Source organism: Oncorhynchus nerka, linkage group LG9b (assembly GCF_034236695.1).
Source record: "Oncorhynchus nerka isolate Pitt River linkage group LG9b, Oner_Uvic_2.0, whole genome shotgun sequence".
NCBI classification, from domain to species: domain Eukaryota; kingdom Metazoa; phylum Chordata; class Actinopteri; order Salmoniformes; family Salmonidae; genus Oncorhynchus; species Oncorhynchus nerka.
In genome coordinates, this window is record NC_088424.1 from 53,791,147 (window position 1) to 53,809,546 (window position 18,400).

The window sequence follows — 18,400 nt, forward strand, 5'->3', positions numbered from 1 at the left end:
ATTTAACACCATAGTACCCTCCAAGCTCATCATTAAGCTTGAGGCCCTGGGTCTGAACCCTGCCCTGTGCAACTGGGTCCTGGACTTCCTGATGGGCCGCCCCCCAGGTGGTGAAGGAATGAAACAACATCTCCACCCCACTGATCCTCAACACTGGGGACCCACAAGGGTGCGTTTTCAGCCCTCTCCTGTACTCTCTGTTCACCCACGACTGTGTGGCCAAGCACGCCTCCAACTCAATCATCAAGTTTGCAGACGACACAACAGTAGGAGGCTTGAATAGCAACAATGCTGAGACAGCCTACAGGGAGAAGGTGAGGGCCCTCGGAGTGCGGTACCAGGAAAATAACTTCTCCCTCAACATCAACAAAACAAAGGAGCTGATCGTGGACTTCAGGAAACAGCAGAGGGAGCACCCCCCTATCCACTTCGATGGGACAGCAGTGGAGAAAGTGTAAAGTTTTAAGTTCGTCGGCGTACATATCACTGACAATCTGAAGTTGTCCACCCACACAGACAGTGTGGTGAAGAAAGTGCAACACCTCAGGAGGCTGAAGAAATGTGGCTTGTCACCTAAAACCCTCACAAACTTTTACAGATGCAGAATTGAGAGCCTCCTGTCGGGCTGTATCCCTGCCTGGTACGGCAATTGCACCGCCCACAACCTCAGGGCTCTCCAGAGGGTGGTGCGGTCTGTACAATGCCTCACCGGGGGCAAACTACCTGCCCTCCAGGACACCTACAGCACCGATGTCCCAGGAAGGCCAAAAAGATCATCAAGGACAACAACCACCCGAGCCACTGCCTGTTCACCCTGCTATCATCCAGAAGGTGAGGTCAGTACAGGTGCATCAAAGCTGGGATCAAGAGACATAAGCTGTTTTTCAGTCTCAAGGCCATCAGACTGTTAAATCGCCATCACTAGCCAGCGTCCACCCGGTTACTCAAATCTGCACCTTAGAGGCTACTGCCCCATATACAGAGACATGGAATCACTGGTTACTCAACCCTGCACCTTAGCGGCTGCTGCCCCATATACAGAGACATGGAATCACTGGTTACTCAACCCTACACCTTAGAGGCTGCTGCCCTATATACAGAGACATGGAATCACTGGTTACTCAACCCTGCACCTTAGAGGCTGCTGCCCCATATACAGAGACATGGAATCACTGGTTACTCAACCCTACACCTTAGAGGCTGCTGCCCTATATACAGAGACATGGAATCACTGGTTACTCAACCCTACACCTTAGAGGCTGCTGCCCTATATACAGAGACATGGAATCACTGGTTACTCAACCCTGCACCTTAGAGGCTGCTGCCCCATATACAGAGACATGGAATCACTGGTTACTCAACCCTACACCTTAGAGGCTGCTGCCCCATATACATAGACATGGAATCACTGGTTACTCAACCCTGCACCTTAGAGGCTGCTGCCCCATATACATAGACATGGAATCACTGGTTACTCAACCCTGCACCTTAGAGGCTGCTGCCCTATATACATAGACATGGAATCACTGGTTCCTCAACCCTGCACCTTAGAGGCTGCTGCCCTATATACATAGACATGGAATCACTGGTTCCTCAACCCTGCACCTTAGAGGCTGCTGCCCCATATACATAGACTTGAAATCACCGGTCACTTTAATAATGTTTACATGCTGCTTAACTTATTCTATTCTACTGTATTTTAGTCAATGCCACTCTGTGATATGCTTCCACTGTGAGACCACATACACCCTTGTCTCAGAGAGTGTCATCAAGAAAACGTTCTGCAATGAGAATTGGCTTGAAATGTCTTGAGAGAGTTTCAGTCAGTTCTGCTTAGGTCAACTCATCCATACTCAGACCCAAAACACTGAGAAATACATCTGCTTTCTTTCCAACTGATTTCATTTGCAGCCAGCCAACGCTCAAAACAGGAATCAGAACCCTCTTTTGTCGTCTCAAACCCTGGTACTCGACCAATGGTTGTCATTTTCACAGTTCAGTGTTCAGTTTCCACTTCCTATTTTTTTTATACAGTGCCTTGCGAAAGTATTCGCCCCTTGAACTTTGCGACCTTTTGCCACATTTCAGGATTCAAACATAAAGATATAAAACTGTATTTTTTTGTGAAGAATCAACAACAAGTGGGACACAATCATGAAGTGGAACGACATTTATTGGATATTTCAAACTTTTTAACAAATCAAAAACTGAAAAATTGGGCGTGCAACATTATTCAGCCCCTTTACTTTCAGTGCAGCAAACTCTCTCCAGAAGTTCAGTGAGGATCTCTGAATGATCCAATGTTGACCTAAATGACTAATGATGATAAATACAATCCACCTGTGTGTAATCAAGTCCGTTAAAAGCGCAGAGAGCATCATGAAGAACAAGGAACACACCAGGCAGGTCCGAGATACTGTTGTGAAGAAGTGTAAAGCCGGATTTGGATACAAAAAGATTTCCCAAGCTTTAAACATCCCAAGGAGCACTGTGCAAGCGATAATATTGAAATGGAAGGAGTATCAGACCACTGCAAATCTACCAAGACCTGGCCGTCCCTCTAAACTTTCAGCTCATACAAGGAGAAGACTGATCAGAGATGCAGCCAAGAGGCCCATGATCACTCTGGATGAACTGCAGAGATCTACAGCTGAGGTGGGAGACTCTGTCCATTGGACAACAATCAGTCGTATATTGCACAAATCTGGCCTTTATGGAAGAGTGGCAAGAAGAAAGCCATTTCTTAAAGATATCCATAAAAAGTGTTGTTTAAAGTTTGCCACAAGTCACCTGGGAGACACACCAAACATGTGGAAGAAGGTGCTCTGGCCAGATGAAACCAAAATTGAACTTTTTGGCAACAATGCAAAACGTTATGTTTGGCGTAAAAGCAACACAGCTCATCACCCTGAACACACCATCCCCACTGTCAAACATGGTGGTGGCAGCATCATGGTTTGGGCCTGCTTTTCTTCAGCAGGGACAGGGAAGATGGTTAAAATTGATGGGAAGATGGATGGAGCCAAATACAGGACCATTCTGGAAGAAAACCTGATGGAGTCTGCAAAAGACCTGAGACTGGGACGGAGATTTGTCTTCCAACAAGACAATGATCCAAAACATAAAGCAAAATCTACAATGGAATGGTTCAAAAATAAACATATCCAGGTGTTAGAATGGCCAAGTCAAAGTCCAGACCTGAATCCAATCGAGAATCTGTGGAAAGAACTGAAAACTGCTGTTCACAAATGCTCTCCATCCAACCTCACTGAGCTCGAGCTGTTTTGCAAGGAGGAATGGGAAAACATTTCAGTCTCTCGATGTGCAAAACTGATAGAGACATACCCCAAGCGACTTACAGCTGTAATCGCAGCAAAAGGTGGCGCTACAAAGTATTAACTTAAGGGGGCTGAATAATTTTGCACGCCCAATTTTTCAGTTTTTGATGTAAGTCGCTCTGGATAAGAGCGTCTGCTAAATGACTTAAATGTAAATGTAAAAAAGTTTGAAATATCCAATAAATGTCGTTCCACTTCATGATTGTGTCCCACTTGTTGTTGATTCTTCACAAAAAAATACAGTTTTATATCTTTATGTTTGAAGCCTGAAATGTGGCAAAAGGTCGCAAAGTTCAAGGGGGCCGAATACTTTCGCAAGGCACTGTATATCTATATTTTTTACAATATTTCTCCACTGAGATCGCCTATTTTCAATGGGTTCAATGACAGTTCTTACTTTAACCAGCAGAGAGCAGTATCGCTGTGATGGACTCCAATAGGCCTGCTGCTTGGCAAACGCTGTGCCTGCTAGCAGTCTTCTGCTGGTGGAAAAAAAACCTGCCAATTTACGTCCTGATATTGAGTTTCATTCTTCTCTTCAAGCAGTGTCCCTTTAAAAAGAATCACCTCATCGCCACTGTGATAGTTGCATCAGGCAGGTGACAGTTTAGTGTTGTTTAGTAAAAACATGTCGTGCCCCACAGCCCTTGGCCCAATACAATTTTATTGTTGTCACATGTGCTGAATACAACAGGTGTAGTAGACCTCACAGTGAAATGCTGACTACAACTGGTGTAGTAGACCTCACAGTGAAATGCTGAATACAACAGGTGTAGTAGACCTCACAGTGAAATGCTGACTACAACAGGTGTAGTAGACCTCACAGTGAAATGCTGAATACAACAGGTGTAGTAGACCTCAGAGTGAAATGCTGACTACAACAGGTGTAGTAGACCTCACAGTGAAATGCTGAATACAACAGGTGTAGTAGACCTCACAGTGAAATGCTGAATACAACAGGTGTAGTAGACCTCACAGTGAAATGCTGAATACAACAGGTGTAGGTAGACCTCACAGTGAAATGCTGAATACAACAGGTGTAGTAGACCTCACAGTGAAATGCTGAATACAACAGGTGTAGTAGACCTCACAGTGAAATGTTGAATACAACAGGTGTAGTAGACCTTACAGTGAAATTCTGAATACAACAGGTGTAGGTAGACCTCACAGTGAAATGCTGAATACAACAGGTGTAGTAGACCTCACAGTGAAATGCTGAATACAACAGGTGTAGTAGACCTCACAGTGAAATGCTGAATACAACAGGTGTAGTAGACCTCACAGTGAAATTCTGAATACAACAGGTGTAGTAGACCTCACAGTGAAATGCTGAATACAACAGGTGTTGTAGACCTCACAGTGAAATGCTGAATACAACAGGTGTAGTAGACCTCACAGTGAAATCCCAGGACCCTAGGCTGTGTCCTGGCTCATAGGGAGATGAATGGTCAACAGTGGCCTGCCAGAGGACCCCAGGCTGTGTCCTGGCTCATAGGGAGATGAATGGTCAACAGTGCCCTGCCAGAGGACCCCAGGCTGTGTCCTGGCTCATAGGGAGATGAATGGTCAACAGTGCCCTGCTAGAGGATCTCAGGCAGGCTGTGTCCTGGCTCATAGGGAGATGAATGGTCAACAGTGGCCTGCCAGAGGACCCTAGGCTGTGTCCTGGCTCATAGGGAGATGAATGGTCAACAGTGGCCTGCCAGAGGACCCTAGGTTGTGTCCTGGCTCATAGGGAGATGAATGGTCAACAGTGCCCTGCCAGAGGACCCCAGGCTGTGTCCTGGCTCATAGGGAGATGAATGGTCAACAGTGGCCTGCCAGAGGACCCCAGGCTGTGTCCTGGCTCATAGGGAGATGAATGGTCAACAGTGGCCTGCTAGAGGACCCCAGGCTGTGTCCTGGCTCATAGGGAGATGAATGGTCAACAGTGGCCTGCTAGAGGATCTCAGGCAGGCTGTGTCCTGGCTCATAGGGAGATGAATGGTCAACAGTGCCCTGCCAGAGGACCCTAGGCTGTGTCCTGGCTCATAGGGAGATGAATGGTCAACAGTGCCCTGCCAGAGGACCCCAGGCTGTGTCCTGGCTCATAGGGAGATGAATGGTCAACAGTGGCCTGCTAGAGGACCCTAGGCTGTGTCCTGGCTCATAGGGAGATGAATGGTCAACAGTGGCCTGCCAGAGGACCCTAGGCTGTGTCCTGGCTCATAGGGAGATGAATGGTCAACAGTGGCCTGCCAGAGGACCCTAGGCTGTGTCCTGGCTCATAGGGAGATGAATGGTCAACAGTGCCCTGCCAGAGGACCCTAGGCTGTGTCCTGGCTCATAGGGAGATGAATGGTCAACAGTGGCCTGCTAGAGGACCCCAGGCTGTGTCCTGGCTCATAGGGAGATGAATGGTCAACAGTGGCCTGCCAGAGGACCCCAGGCTGTGTCCTGGCTCATAGGGAGATGAATGGTCAACAGTGCCCTGCCAGAGGACCCCAGGCTGTGTCCTGGCTCATAGGGAGATGAATGGTCAACAGTGCCCTGCCAGAGGACCCCAGGCTGTGTCCTGGCTCATAGGGAGATGAATGGTCAACAGTGCCCAAGGACCCCAGGCTGTGTCCTGGCTCTGCCAGGGAGATGAATGGTCAACAGTGCTGTGTCCTGGCTCATAGGGAGATGAATGGTCAACAGTGCCCTGCCAGAGGACCCCAGGCTGTGTCCTGGCTCATAGGGAGATGAATGGTCAACAGTGCCAGAGGACCCTGTGTCCTGGCTCAGAGATGAATGGTCAACAGTGCCCTGCCAGAGGACCCCAGGCTGTGTCCTGGCTCATAGGGAGATGAATGGTCAACAGTGGCCTGCTCAGAGGACCCCAGGCTGTGTCCTGGCTCGTAGGGATGATGAATGGTCAACAGTGGCCTGGCTCATAGAGATGAATGGTCAACAGTGCAGGCTGTGTCCTGGCTCGTAGGGAGATGAATGGTCAACAGTGCCCTGCCAGAGGACCCTAGGCTGTGTCCTGGCTCGTAGGGAGATGAATGGTCAACAGTGCCCTGCCAGAGGACCCCAGGCTGTGTCCTGGCTCGTAGGGAGATGAATGGTCAACAGTGGCCTGCTAGAGGACCCCAGGCTGGGTGCTGGCTCATAGGGAGATGAATGGTCAACAGTGGTAAATAGGGCTGCGTTCCATCCGCATAACAGTGAAACTGAATATTATGATTGCGGGTGATGTCACCAGGGAATGCATATACGGGGGGGGGATTGGGCTTCCAGAATTGATACCTGAGGGACACCGTAGTGAATAGGCCACACAAAGATATGAGCTGAACCAGTCGAGGGCAACGCCAGAGATTCCCACCCACCTCCTCATCCGCTCAACAAAGATGTTGTGATCAATAGTTTTAAACTGAGATCTTAAAGAACTACAATAGAGCATTAGTTATGCATCCGCAGCCAACAGAAGGTCATTAATGTCAACAGGAAATAGAAAAAGAAGAGAGGAAGATGTCCTGTGGAACTCTAAAAAGGCCTCCATATCTATGTGGAAAGGGTTAAAAACAACAGCCAGTGATATTAGAGACCTTGATGTCTTTGTGGTCTAGTGACCTTTACTTTCCCAAATCCTCTTGGTACCCCTCTGTAGTTGCTAGGACCGCTCTACCTGAGAGGAACAGATACCCACATGTGTTCTAGTTGGATTTCAGCTCCAACCTCCACACTATGTGTGCAGCCTAAACGCTATTCTCTTTACAGTACATTGATTTAACCTTTATTTAACTAGGCAAGTCAGTCAAGAACAAATTCTTATTTAACAACGACGGCCTCACCCCAGCCAAACCCTAACCCAGACGACGCTGGGGGACTCCCAATCACGTTTGTTTGTGATACAGCCTGGAATCGAACCAAGGTCTGTAGTGATGCCTCTAGCACTGAGATGCAGTGCCTTAGACCGCTGTGATACAGCCTGGAATCGAACCAAGGTCTGTAGTGATGCCTCTAGCAATGAGATGCAGTGCCTTAGACCGCTGTGATACAGCCTGGAATCGAACCAAGGTCTGTAGTGATGCCTCTAGCACTGAGATGCAGTACCTTAGACCGCTGTGATACAGCCTGGAATCAAACCAAGGTCTGTAGTGATGCCTCTAGCACTGAGATGCAGTGTCTTAGACTCCTGTGATACAGCCTGGAATCAAACCAAGGTCTGTAGTGATGCCTCTAGCACTGAGATGCAGTACCTTAGACCGCTGTGATACAGCCTGGAATCGAACAAAGGTCTGTAGTGATGCCTCTAGCACTGAGATGCAGTACCTTAGACCGCTGTGATACAGCCTGGAATCAAACCAAGGTCTGTAGTGATGCCTCTAGCACTGAGATGCAGTGCCTTAGACCGCTGTGATACAGCCTGGAATCAAACCAAGGTCTGTAGTGATGCCTCTAGCACTGAGATGCAGTGTCTTAGACTCCTGTGATACAGCCTGGAATCAAACCAAGGTCTGTAGTGATGCCTCTAGCACTGAGATGCAGTACCTTAGACCGCTGTGATACAGCCTGGAATCAAACCAAGGTCTGTAGTGATGCCTCTAGCACTGAGATGCAGTGTCTTAGACTCCTGTGATACAGCCTGGAATCAAACCAAGGTCTGTAGTGATGCCTCTAGCACTGAGATGCAGTACCTTAGACCGCTGTGATACAGCCTGGAATCGAACAAAGGTCTGTAGTGATGCCTCTAGCACTGAGATGCAGTACCTTAGACCGCTGTGATACAGCCTGGAATCAAACCAAGGTCTGTAGTGATGCCTCTAGCACTGAGATGCAGTGCCTTAGACCGCTGTGATACAGCCTGGAATCAAACCAAGGTCTGTAGTGATGCCTCTAGCACTGAGATGCAGTACCTTAGACCGCTGCGTCACTCGGGAGCCCATGTGGGCCTGGTTAAAAGTAGTGCCTTTTAAAGGGAATAGAGTGCCATTTGTGACGCGTTGTAACGATGGTCTCGTCTGTTTCTCTGAGGAACAGAAACCTGCAGTTGGATTTCAGGTGCAACTTCCAAACTGTTTCTATGAGGAACAGATTTCAGGTCCAACTTCCATACTTGGTGCGTCTCAACGGTCTATATGATGCACTACTTTGACCAGAGCCCCCATAGTACACTATATAAAGTAGTGCATCATAAAGGGAATAGGGTGCTATTCGGTCTATCCTTAGGGTCTAGTGTTCCAGTCAGTCAGAGTAGGTATCTGAGACAGGTAGACTGAATCAGATCAGTCATCCTCATCTGTAGTCACTTAGCAACAACCAGGGTCTCTGTGTTCCAAGGTCTCTGTGTTCCAGGGTCTCTGTGTTCCAGGGTCTCTGTGTTCCGGTCAGATCATCACTACCACCACCTAGTCCTGTTCTGCTGGGACTACACACCTCTACAGGGAGATGGATGCTGAAGGAGTCAACATGGAGGTAGGAGGGATATACATTTTATATCTAATATAGACTGAACAAAAATATACTGAACAAAAATATACTGAACAAATATATATACTGAACAAATATATACTGAACAAAAATATACTGAACAAATATATAAACTCGACATGCAAAGTGTTGATCCCATGTTTCATGAGCTGAAATAAAGATCCTAGAAATGTTCCATACAGGACAAAAAGCTTATTTCTGACAAATGTGTTTATATCCCTGTTGGTGAGCATTTCTCCTTCACCAAGATAATCCATCCACCTGACAGGGCTGGCAGATCAAGAATCTGATTAAACAGCATGATCATTACACAGGTGCACCTTGTGCTGTGGACAATAAAAGGCCACTAAAATGTGCATTTTTGTCAGACAACACAATTCCACTGATGTCTCAAGTTGAGGGAGCGTGAATTTGGCATGCTGACTGCAGGAATGTCCACCAGAGCTGTTGGCATGCTGACTGCAGGAATGTCCACCAGAGCTGTTGCCAGAGAACTGAAAGTAAATTTCTCTACCATAAGCAACCTCCAACATCGTTTTAGAGAACTTGGCAGTGCGTCTAACCGACCACACAACCGCAGGCCACATGTATGGCGTCGTGTGGGCGAGGTGTTTCCTGATGTCAACGTTGTGAACCGAGTGCCTCATGGTGGCGGTGGGGTTATGCTATGGGCAGGCATAAGCTACGGACAAAAAAAACAATTACATTTTATTGATGGCAATTTGAATGCACAGTGATACTGTGACAAGTTTGAGGCCCATTGTCGTGCCATTTATCCACCGCCATCACCTCATGTTTCAGCATGATAATGCACGGCTCCATGTCACAAGGATCTGGACACAATTCCTGTAAGCTGAAAATGTCCCAGTTCTTCCATGACCTGCATATTCACCAGAAATGTCACCCATTGAGCATGTTTGGGATGCTCTGGATCGACGTGTACAACAGTGTGTTCCAGTTCCCACCAATATCCAGCAACTTAATCATCAATGAAAAGGAAAAGGCATAACATGCACATAGGTTAGGTTACTATGGTGACCATAGGTTAGGTTACTATGGTGACCATAGGTTAGGCTACTAGGGTGACGATAGGTTAGGCTACTAGGGTGACGATAGGTTAGGTTACTATGGTGACCATAGGTTAGGCTACTAGGGTGACCATAGGTTAGGTTACTATGGTGACCATAGGTTAGGTTACTATGGTGACCATAGGTTAGGTTACTAGGGTGACGATAGGTTAGGTTACTATGGTGACCATAGGTTAGGCTACTAGGGTGACGATAGGTTAGGCTACTAGGGTGACGATAGGTTAGGCTACTAGGGTGACGATAGGTTAGGCTACTAGGGTGACGATAGGTTAGGTTACTATGGTGACCATAGGTTAGGCTACTAGGGTGACGATAGGTTAGGCTACTAGGGTGACGATAGGTTAGGTTACTATGGTGACCATAGGTTAGGCTACTAGGGTGACGATAGGTTAGGCTACTAGGGTGACCATAGGTTAGGTTACTATGGTGACCATAGGTTAGGTTACTAGGGTGACGATAGGTTAGGTTACTATGGTGACCATAGGTTAGGCTACTAGGGTGACGATAGGTTAGGCTACTAGGGTGACGATAGGTTAGGCTACTAGGGTGATGATAGGTTAGGTTACTATGGTGACCATAGGTTAGGCTACTAGGGTGACGATAGGTTAGGCTACTAGGGTGACGATAGGTTAGGTTACTATGGTGACCATAGGTTAGGCTACTAGGGTGACGATAGGTTAGGCTACTAGGGTGACGATAGGTTAGGTTACTATGGTGACCATAGGTTAGGCTACTAGGGTGACGATAGGTTAGGCTACTAGGGTGACCATAGGTTAGGTTACTATGGTGACCATAGGTTAGGTTACTAGGGTGACGATAGGTTAGGTTACTATGGTGACCATAGGTTAGGCTACTAGGGTGACGATAGGTTAGGCTACTAGGGTGACGATAGGTTAGGCTACTAGGGTGACGATAGGTTAGGCTACTAGGGTGACGATAGGTTAGGTTACTATGGTGACCATAGGTTAGGCTACTAGGGTGACGATAGGTTAGGCTACTAGGGTGACGATAGGTTAGGTTACTATGGTGACCATAGGTTAGGCTACTAGGGTGATGATAGGTTAGGCTACTAGGGTGACGATAGGTTAGGCTACTAGGGTGACGATAGGTTAGGCTACTAGGGTGACGATAGGTTAGGCTACTAGGGTGACGATAGGTTAGGCTACTAGTGTGACGATAGGTTAGGCTACTAGTGTGACGATAGGTTAGGCTACTATGGTAACCATGGGTTAGGTTACTATGGTGACCATGGGTTAGGCTACTATGGTGACCATAGGTTAGGTTACTATGGTGACCATGGGTTAGGATACTATGGTGAACATAGGTTAGGTTACTATGGTGACCATAGGTTAGGCTAATATGGTAACCATGGGTTAGGTTACTATGGTGACCATGGGTTAGGCTACTATGGTGACCATAGGCTAGGCTACTATGGTGACCATAGGTTAGGCTACTATGGTGACCATAGGTTAGGCTACTATGGTGACCATGGGTTAGGTTGCTATGGTGACCATGGGTTAGGTTACTATGGTGACCATAGGTTAGGTTACTATGGTGAGCGAGCGTTGCGCCTTTTCATTTTCAATATGTATTAATTACCCATTTATTTGTCTCTGCCTGAAAATCGTCCTCCTAAAAGGTAGGCTATACCCCTTAGGCCTAGGCATCATCATTCTCTCTGTTTCCAGTTCAGTAGCCATACCTGAGCGATCAGGTGCTCGTGTGGCCTCAATTAAATAGAGTAGACTATAGCCTATGCATGGGCGGAGAAACATATCTTTCCAAGGAAATTGACTTCCTAAATAGGCCTATGGTTAGGCTATAGTTTACTACATTGCCTAGAAATAGGGCTAAATTATGATCCCCCATATTTCTCTGTCTGAAAATCTAAAAAAATAGCTCAAGAGGAAGTGCAAGTCTCTCCAACTCTGCTCTCTTCTAACTACATATATCATATTGGCTGATGTAGCCCAGTAATACAATATAAGGGCCATGTGAGAATCTCTGGTAATTTGACCTATTTATTAAGTTATTTTTATACCTTTGAAATTGCCAATAGGGCGCAAAATTGCGGGGACCATGGCTGGCAAGTGAGCTGCTTCACATACGCCTAAAATAACATTTCAGGACTGCGGTTGGGATGGACCAGTCCTTGAGGTAGTGGGTAGGACTGCGGTTGGACCAGTCCTTGAGGTAGTGGGTAGGACTGCGGTTGGACCAGTCCTTGAGGTAGTGGGTAGGACTGCGGTTGGACCAGTGCTTGTGGTAGTGGGTAGGACTGTGGTTGGGTTGGACCAGTCCTTGAGGTAGTGGGTAGGACTGCGGTTGGGTTGGACCAGTCCTTGAGGTAGTGGGTAGGACTAGTCCTTGTGGTAATGGGTAGGACCAGTCCTTGTGGTAGTGGGTTGGACCAGTCCTTGAGGTAGTGGGTAGGACTGCGGTTGGGTTGGACTAGTCCTTGAGGTAGTGGGTAGGACTGCGGTTGGGTTGGACCAGTCCTTGTGGCAGTAGGTAGGACTGCGGTTGGGTTGGACCAGTCCTTGAGGTAGTAGATAGGACTGTGGTTGGACCAGTCCTTGTGGTAGTGGGTAGGACTGCGGTAGGACCAGTCCATGTGGTAGTGGGTAGGACTGCGGTTGGACCAGTCCTTGAGGTAGTGGGTAGGACTGTGGTTGGGTTCGACCAGTCCTTGAGGTAGTGGGTAGGACTAGTCCTTGTGGTAGTGGGTAGGACCAGTCCTTGTGGTAGTGGGTAGGACTAGTCCTTGAGGTAGTGGGAAAGAAATCTAGTCCTGTGAGGAGGTAGTCGGGATGAAGAAACTGCGGTCCCCGCCCAGACCTCTACTGTGCACCATGACAGTTAAGACTGTAACGTTAGAGGTGTTTAATACTGTGCCAGTGTGAAACATAGGGAATTAGTCAGATAAACTGACAGATCAATAATGCTACATTGACATAATTACTTTTTTAAAAATGTTTTTTTATTTTTTACCTTTATTTAACTAGGCAAGTCAGTTAAGAACAAATTCTTATTTTCAATGACGGCCTAGGAACAGTGGGTTAACTGCCTGTTCAGGGGCAGAACGACAGATTTGTACCTTGTCAGCTCGGGGATTTGAACATGCAACCTTCCAGTTACTAGTCCAACGCTCTAACCACTAGGCCACCCCGTCAGAATTTTAATCTTCAATCGTTTTACTGATGGTTTCATGTTTGATTCAGGTGTAGTTTGATTCAGGTGTAGTTTTATTCAGATCTAGTTTGATTAAGGTGTAGTTTGATTCAGGTCTAGTGTAATTCAGGCGTGTTTGATTCAGGTTAGTTTAATTCAGGTCTAGTTTAATTCAGGTCTAGTGTGATTCAGGTCTAGTTTGATTCAGGGCTAGTTTGATTCAGGTCTAGTTTGGTTAGCCAACTTTTGGCCAGGTCTTTTTCGAACGATACATCAACTGGCGCAAGCTTGCAAAGTTATTTAACTTCTAAAACGGGACAAACAAAGGCTAGAAATTTTTATAAGTTATTCCTTTCTGACAGATAACTAGAGGCTAGCGCTGACCTGGCTGTGGTAGCTATTACTAGCTAGCATAGCTTATTTATTCACCTCAGTCGAGATGGGATGAAACATTAGCTTACGTTACTGTACATGTCTGTTACAATAGTAGCTCAGCACTGCGAATAAACACTAGTTTTTTTCCTGTTAAGTTAAACAGCAGTTACCTTGCCAGCTACATCAGTCAAATAAAGAGTAGCCAGTTTCTGCTCTGCTTGCTTTTACAACTCGGTGACAGAGCGCAACACATACACATTGAACTATGCTCAACTCTCCCATGCTGGTCCAGCCAGCCTTCCAGAAGCTTTGCCTTCACACAGCCTGTCAGCCCGCTCTGTGGTGTCCGTTTGATTCTAACTCAGCCGGCTGAACACTCAAAACAGCCTACTCTACCGGTAAGGAGGTGTCCACATGGTCCTAAAGCACACCGTTGCCACCTTTTGTATCACATTGCAATGATAAAACTGGGGGGGACAAAAATGCCATTTCAGAACGTGGGACTTGACCCCCCCCCCATCCCCAGTAAAAGTTATGCCCCTGATATGAACTGTAACTCAGTAAAATCTTTGAAATTGTTGCGGGATGCGTTTCTATTTTTGTTCAGTATATTTTAACATGACTACCGTTCACTTCAGCTTGTAACACTTTATCACAGATATGATTGTGTCGCTCATGGAGATGTATTGTTTAGTAACCCAGATTGAGTGACTCAGACTAGGAGCTAGTAAAACAGGAACTGATACCATTGTAGGTCAAATATAATGGTATATTTATTAGTATTTCAGGATGTCATTGTTACTGGGTATCGTTGAACCTTTTTCCCCTTATAGGAATCTCACTCATTAAGACTTTTTTCAATCCCAGAGGTTTCCTACAGGGAACCTGTATAGCACTGTAGAGGAAGGATTGAGACCTACTACTCCCGGCAACGGAACCAATGTCACCACTGATTTCTACGGCAGCGCAGACTATGACGAGGAGTACAGGGATGAACGCTGCTCCAAGACAGACGTGGTCAGGTTCGGAGCCCTCGTCACACCCATGGTCCTCTCCGTGGTCATTGTGCTAAGCCTTGTGGGTAACCTGCTGGTGCTGTTGATTCTGGCCAGGTAGGACAGTCTGATGATGAGAAATAGATCATGAATATTTTCCTCATTTTAACTTGGCTTGCTGCTCTTGTCATGTATCTTGTTTTGAGAGAGCGAGGTAACTAGTGGACCAGTCCTTGAGTAACAGGGTTGGAGTTAAAACCTCCAGGAGGGTCTCTCTCCAGGAACAGGGTTGGAGTTAAAACCTCCAGGATGGTATCTCTCCAGTAACAGGGTAGGAGTGAAAACCTACAGAAGGGTATCTCTCTTGGAAAAGGGTTGGAGAGCCTAGTTTAAACCATAACTCTTACTGTAGTCTTCATCAGGGTAGGACTATTACTGTAGTCTTCATCAGTGTTACAGGGTAGGACTATTACTGTAGTCTTCATCAGGGTTATAGGGTAGGACTATTACTGTAGTCTTCATCAGGGTTATAGGGTAGGACTATTACTGTAGTCTTCATCAGGGTTATAGGGTAGGACTATTACTGTAGTCTTCATCAGGGTTATAGGGTAGGACTAATAGGTCAGGGCAGGACTAGTCTTCATCAGGGTTACAGGGTAGACCTACTACTGTAGTCTTCATCAGGGTAGGACTATTACTGTAGTCTTCATCAGGGTTATAGGGTAGGACTATTACTGTAGTCTTCATCAGGGTTACAGGGTAGGACTATTACTGTAGTCTTCATCAGGGTTATAGGGTAGGACTATTACTGTAGTCTTCATCAGGGTTACAGGGTAGACCTACTACTGTAGTCTTCATCAGGGTTATAGGGTAGGACTCTTCCTGTAGTCTTCATCAGGGTTACAGGGTAGACCTACTACTGTAGTCTTCATCAGGGTTACAGGGTAGGACTATTACTGTAGTCTTCATCAGGGTTACAGGGTAGGACTATTACTGTAGTCTTCATCAGGGTTATAGGGTAGGACTATTACTGTAGTCTTCATCAGGGTTATAGGGTAGGACTAATACTGTAGTCTTCATCAGGGTTACAGGGTAGACCTACTACTGTAGTCTTCATCAGGGTTATAGGGTAGGACTATTACTGTAGTCTTCATCAGGGTTACAGGGTAGGACTATTACTGTAGTCTTCATCAGGGTTACAGGGTAGGACTATTACTGTAGTCTTCATCAGGGTTACAGGGTAGGACTATTACTGTAGACTTCATCAGGGTTATAGGGTAGGACTATTACTGTAGTCTTCATCAGGGTTACAGGGTAGGACTCTTACTGTAGTCTTCATCAGGGTTACAGGGTAGACCTACTACTGTAGTCTTCATCAGGGTTACAGGGTAGAAACCCCCATTAAGGAATACCTGACTATTTACTTTAGATGCTACTACTGTCTTCATCAGGGTTACAGGGTAGACCTACTACTGTAGTCTTCATCAGGGTTACAGGGTAGGACTATTACTGTAGTCTTCATCAGGGTTACAGGGTAGGACTATTACTGTAGTCTTCATCAGGGTTACAGGGTAGGACTATTACTGTAGACTTCATCAGGGTTATAGTTATAGTCTTCATCAGGGTTACAAGTCAGACTCTTATGTAGTCTTCCTCAGTTATAGGGTCTTACTGTTTATCAGGGTTTAATACTATTACTGTAGTCTTCATCAGGTTTTACTCTTACTGTAGTCTTCATCAGGGTTTTAGGCAGGGTATTATAGTCTTCATCAGGGTTTAGTCAGACTCTTACTTCCTCAGGGTTTTAGGGTAGGGGACTATTACTGTCATCAGGGTTACAAGTTTTACTGGTCTTCCTCAGGGTTATAGGGTAACTACTACATTCAGGGTTTACTAGTGTTTTAAAACATTGTTGTGTTGAAAAGTGTTGTGTTTAAAACAGTGTTGTGTGTCTGCTTCTCTCCCAGGTACGAGCATCTTCGGTCACTGACAAATGCGTTCATGATGAACCTGGCGTTGTCTGACCTGGTGTTCACCTGCGGCCTCCCCTTCTGGGTCTCCTATCACCTGATTGGCTGGAGCTACGGTGACCTCACGTGTAAGGCGGTTAGCTTCCTGTTCTATGCTGGCTACTACAGCAGTGGCATCTTCCTCATCCTAATGACACTGCATCGTTACCTGGCCGTGCTCCACCCCCTGTCTTACCTGGTGTCAGGCCCCTCCCACTCTCAGGGCACCTGGAGCGCTGTCGTATCATTGGTCGTCTGGACCGTCAGTCTGTTAGCTGCTATGCCAGCTCTCATCTTTACCAAGTTCATCATCACTGATTCTACTGACTTTAAAGACCCTCTGGACCCTAACAACCCTGATGGGCCTAGTGACTCTAACGCCCCTAGTGGTGAACAGCGGTACTGTGAGGTTGCAGATGTCAGCTGGAGGCTGTGGGGGGTCTACCAGCAGAACATCCTGTTCATAGTGACATTATTAGTAGTGTGTGTCTGTTACAGTCAGATTGTAGTCCGCCTCCTGAGACCCAGGGTTAGGGTTAGACGCCAGAGGAGCGGAGGAGACAGGAGGAGCCACAGGACCGCCAGGCTGGTCTTCGGCCTGGTCCTGGTTTTCTTTGTGGGCTGGGCGCCGTACAACGTGGTCATCTTCCTCAGGACGCTGGTGTATAAGAGTCAAGATGGTGGCGGTGCTGATTCATCCACAACACTATGGGACGAGTGTGGCACCAGCACCACGTTGGACTACTCCTTCTATGTGACCAGGCTGCTGGCGTTCTCCTACTGCTGTCTCAACCCTTTGTTCTACGTGTTCGTTGGGGTCAAGTTCCGGAACCACCTGAAGAGAATGTTGAAGGGTTGTTGTCATAGTGTTACCGTTGTCAACAACAACAACAACAGCAGTGTTCTGTACAGGAGCAGCAGACTGACATCACAGTCCAGTGGGGAGGAGTTCTCCCTTTAAATAACAACACTGTAAACAACACCAACAATAGACACCTGAAACCCCACCTCTTTAAGGAATACCTAGGATAGGATAAAGTAATCCCTCTCACCCCCCCCCCCCCTTAAAAGATTTAGATGCACTACTGTTCCACTGGATGTCATAAGGTGAATGCACCAATTTGTAAGTCGCTCTGGATAAGAGCGTCTGCTAAATGACTTAAATGTAAAATGTAAATGTAAATAGCAGTAGTCTGTACAGGGGGAGGAGTCCAGGGGGAGGAGTCAATGTACTAGACATCACTTTCATACTAGATGTTGTAGTATTCTTTACTTCATGTTACCTGGAGCCTTACACTTTCATACTAGATATTGTAGTATTCTTTACTTCACGATGACTGGAGCCTTACACTTTCATACTAGATAGTGTAGTATTCTTTACTTCATGATGACTGGAGCCTTACACTTTCATACTAGATATTGTAGTATTCTTTACTTCATGATGACTGGAGCCTTACACTTTCATACTAGATATTGTAGTATTCTTTACTTCATGATGACTGGAGCCTTACACTTTCATACTAGGTTTAATACCATGTTTAATACCAGGTTTAATACCATGTTTAATACCATGTTTAATACCATGTTTAATACCAGGTTTAATACCATGTTTAATACCACGTTTAATACCATGTTTAATACCATGTTTAATACCAGTTTTAATACCAGGTTTAATACCATGTTTAATACCATGTTTAATACCATGTTTAATACCAGGGTTAATACCATGTTTAATACCACGTTTAATACCATGTTTAATACCAGGTTTAATACTAGGTTTAATACTAGGTTTAATACCACGTTTAATACCATGTTTAATACCATGTTTAATACCAGGTTTAATACCATGTTTAATACCACGTTTAATACCATGTTTAATACCAGGTTTAATACCAGGTTTAATACCATGTTTAATACCAGGTTTAATACTAGGTTTAATACTAGGTTTAATACCACGTTTAATACCATGT

The 18,400-nt window shown here is 46.1% G+C and overlaps 1 protein-coding gene across 1 annotated transcript; it reads left to right on the top strand.

Moving 5' to 3' along the window:
- The first annotated feature begins 7,956 nt into the window (after window positions 1-7,956).
- LOC135559622 (chemokine XC receptor 1-like) lies at window positions 7,957-18,171 on the top strand. Its single transcript, XM_065013231.1, has 3 exons — window positions 7,957-8,777; window positions 14,294-14,538; window positions 16,389-18,171. The coding sequence occupies exons 1-3, from the start codon at window positions 8,751-8,753 to the stop codon at window positions 17,389-17,391; spliced, it is 1,275 nt and encodes a 424-aa protein (XP_064869303.1). The 5' UTR covers window positions 7,957-8,750; the 3' UTR covers window positions 17,392-18,171.
- The last annotated feature ends 229 nt before the right edge of the window (window positions 18,172-18,400 follow it).

Coding starts and splice junctions, on each gene's coding strand:
- LOC135559622 (XM_065013231.1), top strand. CDS start 8,751: ATGGATGCTGAAGGAGTCAACATGGAG. Junction 8,778..14,293: donor CTGAAGGAGTCAACATGGAG/GTAGGAGGGATA, acceptor TTTCAATCCCAG/AGGTTTCCTACAGGGAACCT. Junction 14,539..16,388: donor GTGCTGTTGATTCTGGCCAG/GTAGGACAGTCT, acceptor CTTCTCTCCCAG/GTACGAGCATCTTCGGTCAC.